We start from the raw sequence: 8,399 nt of genomic DNA, 5'->3' as shown, positions 1-8,399 counted from the left end.
CCTTCGAGCCGCTGTTTCCGGGCTCCCGGCGGAGTCGCAGCGTGTGGAACGCAGTGCGCCTGGAGGTGGGCGGCCCCGACAGCTGCCCGGTGGTGCTGCACAGCTTCACGCAGCTCGACCCGGACCTGCCGCGCCTGGAGGTGGGTGAGCGGGCCGGGGAGGGGCCTTGCGCACAAAAGCGGGCGCGGCGAGGGGGGCGTGGGGGCCGCCGCACAAAAGGTGCAACAATTTGGGGACCAGAGCCGGGACTAAGTGGTCCCCCCCCTCCCCCGACTCCACCATCCGTCCCAGGACCTGGCCCCACCGAGCCTCTCGATGTGCCAACGCCGCGCCCCTGCAGCCCAGGTAGACCTGTTCCCGGCGCTGTCACTGTTTACGTCTGTGAACTTCTGACAGCAGGGGCCGTGCCTGCACCAGCGCTTAGGCCCCGCGATGCAGGTGGTGAGCTAGTAGTTAGGATGGCAGAGTCCCCCGAGTCAGCTGGGACCACAGGGGCCTTCCAGACAACACCCCTTGGGGGCAGACCTGGGATCCGGTGGGGAGAAGCAGGGTGGAGGGCAGACAGGCAGCAACCTGTGCGGCTAGGTGTCCAGGCAGTGGGGTTGGCAGAAGGGCCTCTCAGGCCGACGGGGTGACTCATTTCTGGTTGACCAGAAACTACGCCGACACCCTGAATTCATAAGGATTTGGGAGGGTTCAGAGAAGGGGCAGGTGCCTGTCACAAGTGGGGTGGGATACCTAGGTGAGGGCTGGGGGTTCGTTTCCGGTGTGCTCTGGGCAGGGGGGCCCAGTGGGTCGTGGGGTCTCCGCCTCCCGCCTGACTCTGCACCTGACTGTAGAGAGTCTAGCAGAACCCAGGAACGGGTCCCCTCACCCCGTTCTGCCCGGGTGTGGGGCCTGGGCAGAGGCTGGCCCTGGGTCTGGGGGCTCAGGGCACATCTAGGCCAAGCCAGAGCCTTAACAGTGAAGTCTGAGCCCCTTGCTGGTTAGAGCCTCCCCTCCCCCCCACTTGGTGCCCCCTCGCCTTCCATCACTTAAGGCCACAGGACCTTGGAAAGGCTGGAGATTGCCAGCCTGGGGCTGTGCCCGTGTGTGTCCCCAGAGCCTAGACAGGGCCTACATGTGTGTCTGCCTGAGGAGAAGGCCTGTCTCCGTGCCCCCAGGGGGGACGACGGGGCGGGGCGCTCTGGCTGAGGGGACTGTGGGCCTGGGAGGCTCCTCCGGAGCTTGGCGGACGGTGGGGTGGGCGAGTCCTCCAACCCGCATCCACCCACAGCTCCGTCTTCTTTGGGGGTGGGGCGGCCCCCCAGGGAGGGTGGGGTGGGAGCCAGCCCAGTGCTCATCTGACTTTCATTATGGCTGGCAGCGGCTCCGGCTTTGTGTGCTGGGAGGGTCCAGCGTGCGTGTGCGAGCGCACAGGGGCCGGGCCGGTTCCTGGCCTGGGGGGGGGCGGCCTTTGGTGGCTTCTGTTCCTCCCTCTCTATCCATCCGCATCCCAGAGGAACCCAAGGCGAAGCAGAGCTGAGCCCTTACCCCTGCCCCAGAGGTCTGCCCTGCCTCCAGCTCCCCGCTCCCCCTCCCCCTCTCCGTCTCCCTCTTTCGCTGCTGCTCTCCCTCACCAGGCCTCAGCGCTGAGATCCAGGCCATGGCCGCTGTTTAGAAATCAAAGGGGAAGCTTCTGGCTGGGGCAGGAAAACCAGGGTTCTGGCAGAAGAGGAGGCCACTGCCGGAAACCAAACACAATGACCATTTACCATGGGCTGAAGGGAGGGGGGGCTGGGGAAGTCCCTGTCCCTCCTGCCAATACAGTGTGCCCCGCCACCCCCAACCATCCTGGGGCTGATTTCCTGGTCTCTGTAGTGAGCCAGAACTGAAGCGGCCCCGCTCGTGGTCACTGTCCTGTCTGGAAACCACCAGGCAGTTTCTGCTTGCCCTCCCCTGTCCCCGTTTCCCCACCACGCCTCCACCCAACCCTTCCCTCTCTGGGCTGCCAGATGTCCTTGCACATCTGGGCATCCACTCATCATCGTGTTCGAGAAAACCAAGTCACTGCTGACCCGGCTTGGCCTGAGGGGCTCTCTGCTTTCTGGAGGTCACCTGGCACATGCCGTCATCCCTGGGCAGGCTGCTGCATTGGCCAGGCAGGGTGCAGCACGTACTGGCTGCAGGCACCACCCCTCTCTCCTGGCTTTGACCAACCCCACAGAGTAATCATCGACCCCACTTTATAGCAGATGAAGCGGGAGTCAGAGACGTGGAGTCCCTGATTTTAACGTACACCCAGCCAAGAAGGACACGCAGCCAGGATTTGAATGTGGGCTGTTCTTTGCCGGGGGCCTGCTGTATTCGCAAGCGCAGCGCAAGGATCAGAGAAGGGGAGGGCAAGGGAGCTGTCTGGGGGAACAGAACTAAGTCCAGGCAGCTCAGAAGCCCCCGGGCAAGTGAAGAGTAGCGATGCTTATAGACCAGAGGAAGGCAAAAGTTCATTGGACCAAAGGACACTGGGAAGGGCTTCTAGGAAGAAGCAAGCTCAGTGCTGGACCCCAGAGGTTTAAAATCATAGCTCGTATGAGCCAGCACTTTGTAGGAGGCCCTGCGCTAAGTAACACACATGCATTATTGTCTCTTTGCTGCCAGGATCGTCGCTTGCCCATTTCACAGATGAAACAACCAAGGCCCTAGAAGTTAGATTGCACAAACTCCCCAAGCTAGTGAGTGGCAGAGATGGGATTCTGACCCACACCATGTGACTGTAAGGTCTGAGCACTGTCTGGATGGAATGGAATGAGGAGGGCTTCTCTGTTCTTCTGGCAGAAATAGAGTCTCCCCGCCCCGGTTGTCTATTCTCCTGGTCACACTTTGTGCAGCTCTTCAGTTTCACCTCAGTGCTCATTTGCCTTTGACACGGGAGGTCCTAGAGGCATAGCCTTGGGTGGGACGGGGTCTTGATCTATCTGCACACTGCAGTCTCTGAGGAGGGCTTCTTAACTGGGAGGGGGTGGCCTATAGGCTGCAGGGCGAATCAAGTTCAGGAGGGGACTGACTGCCACCTGCTGGGCCCCCATGGACCGCAAGAGAAGAGGAAGGGGGGGCCAGGCTGGCTGGTACGGGGTCCCTACCACCCCCCCCACCATTCCTTCTGCTGAGCTGCCTCCCTGGGGCAGCAGAGGTGAGACTGCTCACAGGCGGGGCTCCGTTCCATCCTCAACCTGGAATTTGGACGTGTGTTTCCAGCCCCGGTCTTCACTGCCGGGTAGAAAGGGTTGGAGTAAGCAGGCACTGCCCCCCGGCAGCCTCTGAGCAAGCCGGTGGAGGCGGTTTCGGGACGTGGCCCCCAGGCAGTCAAGGACTGGCTCCTGGGGGCTGCTGGGCAGCTGCCCGATCCGATGGCTTTCGTGGTTCAGTACCATGCTGTGGTCACCGTGTCCCGGGCGCAGAGACGCGGTGTTCCCGGACACGCAGCCCTAGCGAAGTGAGTCCCCACTCGCCTCTCCGGGGATGGGAGCAGAGACCCACAGCCTTGGGGAAGGAGAAGCAGATGAATAGCTGAGAGATTGCTTGGTGAGCGAGGCAGGGGCACCTGGCTCAAGGGCCTGTGTTTGGGGAGCTCTCGGGGTACGGGTGCTGCCTCGGCATTTCCCTCTCCGCCCCGGGGGATGGTTAGACAGCAGCGCTGGGCAGTCTCACCTGGAGGCAGAATGTCCTTTGAAACCGAGAGGCAGCATTGGCATGCGGGGCCCCTTGCAGCCCTGGACCTGTTCCCCAGCCCTGAGCCTCAGTTCCCTCATCTGGGAAATGGGCCTGATACCAGTTCTTCGCCTAAGGGTTCAGATGGAGACTGAGAGAGGCAGCCTGGCAAGCAGTCCCTGCAGTGCCCGATGCAGTATCAGAGCCAAATGGGTGGTGGCCGCCATGGTCGTGCTGTCCGACAAGGTGCCAGGGGAGTGCCCGGGCCCGGGGCTCCGGGGCTGGGCTGCGCTGCTGCTGGGTGCAGCGGGCACGGTGCTTCTCAGGCCTGTAGCTGACCTCAGGGTCCCGAGGCAGGACCCCCGACCTACCCTCCCCCACCCCACCTGTGTGGAAAGGTGCGGGCTCTGGGCCCCACCATCCCTGACGGGCTGCGTCCTGTACAGAAGGCCTCCCCCTCTCTGGACTCTGCTCTGAGGCTCTGAGTGCGGCGGCCACAGTAGAGCAGGGCAGCGGCCAGGCCTGGCCAGGAGGGTCATAGGCTGAGGTTTAAATCTGTGCCCCGGCCGCCGATCCCTGGCTGCTGACCTGTGTGTTCCCCGCCCAGTTCTTCCCTCACTCTCACCCTTCAGTCAGGTGAAGCATTGGCAGGAGGGGGGGAGGGGGGAGTTAAACGTGAAGAGTGTGCGCCCAGCAATGCCCACAGATGTCGGACGCTGTGGTTGGACTGGACCTTCCGCTGGCCCTGCCCTGCACCCCCTTGGGAGCAGGCCACCCTCCTCCTCAGCTGTCACCAGCTACACTCCCTCAAAGGCCTGATGTGTGGTGGCCTCTAGCCTGACAGTCAGGAGCCGGCCTCAGGTGGACAGGAGGGCAGGGGGTGGGGTGGGCAGGGCCAGCCTGGGGGCGCCCTCACTCCTCCCCGCTCAAGGCACATTTCTTCCTCTTTAAAATTTGTTGTTTTTTATTTACTTTTGAGAGACAGGGAGATAGAACGTGATCAGGGGAGGGGCAGAGAGAGAGGGAGACACTGAATCTGAAGCAGCCTCCAGGCTCTGAGCTGTCAGCACAGAGCCCGATGCAGAGCTCGAACTTATGAGCCAGGCGATCATGACCTGAGATGAAGTCAGACGTTTAACTGACTGAGCCCCCCAAGCACCCCAGACTTCTTTCTCTTTAAATGCTGATGAGTAACCGGAGTTGGGCTGATGGCAAGGGTTCTTAGGGACAGCCTCTTTGGGGGCTCCGCGAGGCTAGTCCCCAAACTCCAGCTGCTGGGGTCCCCAAGCTCCCTGGCCTTGCAGGGTCCCCAGCAAAGGTCCCCTTGTGTCTATGGGCTGCAGTGTTGGGGGGGGCAGAAATGTGGCTCTCCCCTGTCGAGGAGTGACCTCAGGTCCCCACCTGGTCCTGTCTGTACCACCAGGCTCAGGGTGCAGGACGCCCACGAAAGCTTGAAGGCAGGGCCCTGCTGCACACGAGGTGCCTTTTTCTTCCTCAGTTTTTGGAGCTTATGGTCTAAGAGATGAACCAGGACTTGGACTTGAAAAGTCCAGGTTGTCTCCTCAGCCCAGATCCTCAGCCTCCACTCTGTGAACGGGTGTGGGATGCATGTTTAAACTGCCCCAAGAGCCTGGGATCCTGGGAGGGCTGATCAGGCCCTCTGATCTGTTTCTTGCTGTGGCTCCTGCATTTGAGCAAAAGGCCGAAAACTCGAAAGGCTGCAGGGCTGGCTCGGGCAGTTTTAGGACGCCACCTCCCTCTCCTGCCCTTTCCGCACTGGCCCTCCTCCGGGTTCCCAGGGCTCTGGCCAGCCTCCCTCAGGTGCCCTCAGGGCTTTCCCGCCAACTGTCAGCACCCCCTGGGGGTGCTGCTCAGTAGCAACAAGGTCACCTGTCCACACTTCCTGGGCGCTTTCACGTGCCAGGTGCTGAGCTGGGCACGCTGTGTGCATTCCCTTAACCCCCAGTCTTGCCCTGTAGGGAGCCGTTGCTTCTTTCCCCATTTCACAGACAAGCTCACTGAGGCTGGGGCCAGAGAGGCTGAGCAGAGCTGGAAGGCAGAGCCTTTCAGGAGAGGCGGCACCCTGGGGTCTGGTGGGTGCTGGGGAGGGGCCTCATGTGCCCAGGGCCGCAGGGTGGTGGCCAGTGTCCAGGTGAGGGCCTGGGGTAACCTCCGTGAGTCAGTGACCCTGGGTGGTGGCCCCCACCCTGCCCGAGTGTGACAGGGTCTCCATGCCTTCTTCGTCCGCCACAGCCCTGGACCAGGTTCTTAGGAGAAGCCAGTCCGAGGCAGAGGCCTCTGTGGGTCTGGAGGCCCCTAATGGCCCCTCGTTGTGGCTTCCCCGGGAAAGGCATACCCGAGAGGGACCGAGGGGGTGATCGGAAGGAAGGTGCTGTGCCATCTGCAGACATGCAGGCGCGAGCCGCCTTGCGGGCCAGGCGGGGGCTCGGGGAAAGCCAGTAGATCCCCTCAGGTCTATCCAGAGATAGGGGGTGGAGCAGGCCACCCCATTCTTCTCCCTTGAGGGAATGGGGCCTGGCCTGCAGTCAGCTGGGGACAGGCATCCTGCTGGCCTGTCACCCTGAGAAGGCTGATCAGGTGACACACTAGCAGATGCCACCCAGGCCGTTTCTCCTTGTCCCTGAGGCTCTGGGCTGTACTCAGAGGGACAGCAGAGGGCGGGGCACAGAGGTGCCCCTGCTGCGGGGGGCCTGGGAGCACCACCCCCCGTCCCCGGTTGAACCAAGCTGTGGAAGGTCAGGCAGCATGTGATACATGGCTGCCAACTGGGTCTCAGGGACCTGGGGACACCGGCCCCCCAAGGACACAGCCATCCCTGTGGCATTCTTTTCCCTACAGAAGCCTCCCCTTGGGACATCTGCCATTTGCTAGGCCGCTCCCATTCTCCCCCAGGAGCCCCCCTCGCCACTACCCTGCCCTCGCCGGGCCACCTGCTCCCGGGCCTGATGCTGTCCACTCTGCCAACAGGGTGCCCAGGGCCGCCCCAGGCGCCGGGGCCCTGCCCTTCCTGCCCCAGAGGGTCCTGGAGGACAGATGCCAGGCTGCTGGCTGCACTCCTTCTCTGTCCCTGGAAGGGGGTAGGAGCTGGAAACAAACGCCCCAGTCTGCCAGTTTCTGCCCAGGCCCCGGGGCAGTTTGCTTGGGAACCTGGGCCCCTGTCCTCTCTTGTTTCGATGGCGCCTGCCTCGCGTTGCTCTGAGCGGCTGGTTTTGTTCTGCTGCGTGAGGGAGCTAGAGCAGCTCCCCATCTGTGTGACAGGGTAGTGACTCCAGTCTGTCCCTCTCGGCGTCCCGCCCTGCCCCCCACTCCCCACTGCCAAGGGGGCCCCTGGGGGTGGGGGCGGGGCTCGGGGACCATGTGACGCACAGGCCAGCTGCTGCCAGCGAGGCTGAGGCCAGTGGCTCACTGCAGCGCCTGCTCTCTGGACCCGCCGGGGGGCCCGGTGACTGCCTGGCCGCAGCCCCTGCCATGGCCGGCCTTGATGGAGCCCCACTGGGAGTTCAAGTTCACTGCCCTCTGGCGGGTGGGTCCTGCGTGGGGACCTCCACATCGCTGCCGCCAGCCTGGGTGTCCGGGACACGGACTGGTTCCCAGCTGGGTCAAGTGTGGCTCCAAAACCCTGGAGAAGGGCAGGCCCCCCCAGCCGAGCCTCGGCTTGGTCCCTGAGCACATGTGGGGTGATGGGGCCCCAGTCCTGCAGGGGGACAGCTGGTCCCGGAAGCCTGTCTCCTGTGAGGCCTCTTCCAGGCAGGGAAAGGGAAAGTGAGCCTGTGGAGTTTCCCTTCCTCGGTGGAAGGGCCGGACCTCCACGTGCCCCGGCTCTTTGAGGGGCGTGGGCGTGGGAGGTGCCGCTCCGAGTCGGGGTGACCCCTGCCTGTGGTTCCCGCTAACTTCCCAGAAGCCGGCTGGCTGTCTCTCCGGAGAGAATGTGGTGGCTGTGGCTTCCCCGTTGGCATAGTGCCGAGAGTGAGAGGACGGCCACAGGTCAGAGGAAGCGGCCTTCCTGAGGGCAGCCCCTGGGGCCCTCAAGGGCGGGCAGGAGGCGAGAGGCTCAGGTGCCCCGTCGCTGCCCCCAGGGGTGCAGCAGGGGCCCAGCTTAGGCCGAGGGCTTCAGGGAAGGCGCGTTCGCCTGGGTCTTCTTTATGCCCGCCTCGGGTCTGGGCAGCGACCCACACCCAGCTGTGGGTAAGGACCGTGCAACGTGGCCCTGTGCCAGCTGGCACGTCCCGGCTCCTCCCTGACCTCTCAGAGGTCCCCTTCCCACCGCAGGCTCGCCCTTCCCTGCACAGGGGCAGGTGGGAGAGGCGAAGTGGCCTTAGCCAGGGCTGGACGGTCACAGCCCCCAGGCCAGCCTGCTCAGTGGGAGGGGTGGCTGTCCCCTAAAACAAGGGCATTTCCTCTCTGCTCCAGGTCCAGGGAGCAGCCAGATGACCCCCCCTTCCTGTCCTCACTACAGCCCTGTGGTTTTGGGTCCCGTGAAAGCCCAGTCATCTGCCCAGATGCCTGCCTCCTCCTTTTTTTTTTTTTTTTAACCCTGTCCCCATGCACGTGATGACGGACAGGGAAGGGGAACTCCTCTGTTACCCAAGAAAGAGCCAGGGCCTGAATGAGCAGAGAGGGAAGGAAGTGGCATCGGATGTGGCCTTCGGGGATGCCCAACACCTGCCCCAGACCCGTGATGCTGACTTCAT

At 63.2% G+C, this 8,399-nt stretch overlaps 1 protein-coding gene across 1 annotated transcript in view; it reads left to right on the top strand.

Moving 5' to 3' along the window:
• Positions 1 to 8,399, top strand: part of RALGDS (ral guanine nucleotide dissociation stimulator) — a 19,223-nt gene that overhangs the window by 740 nt on the left and 10,084 nt on the right. The window contains exon 2 of the mRNA XM_077768478.1: positions 9 to 140. Coding sequence (XP_077624604.1) covers positions 9 to 140 — 132 coding nt within the window. The remainder of the gene's footprint in view (positions 1 to 8; positions 141 to 8,399) is intronic.

This window comes from Crocuta crocuta, unplaced genomic scaffold (assembly GCF_008692635.1).
Source record: "Crocuta crocuta isolate KB4526 unplaced genomic scaffold, BGI_CrCroc_1.0 scaffold35, whole genome shotgun sequence".
Taxonomy (NCBI): domain Eukaryota; kingdom Metazoa; phylum Chordata; class Mammalia; order Carnivora; family Hyaenidae; genus Crocuta; species Crocuta crocuta.
This window is presented reverse-complemented; position numbering and strand designations above follow the sequence as displayed.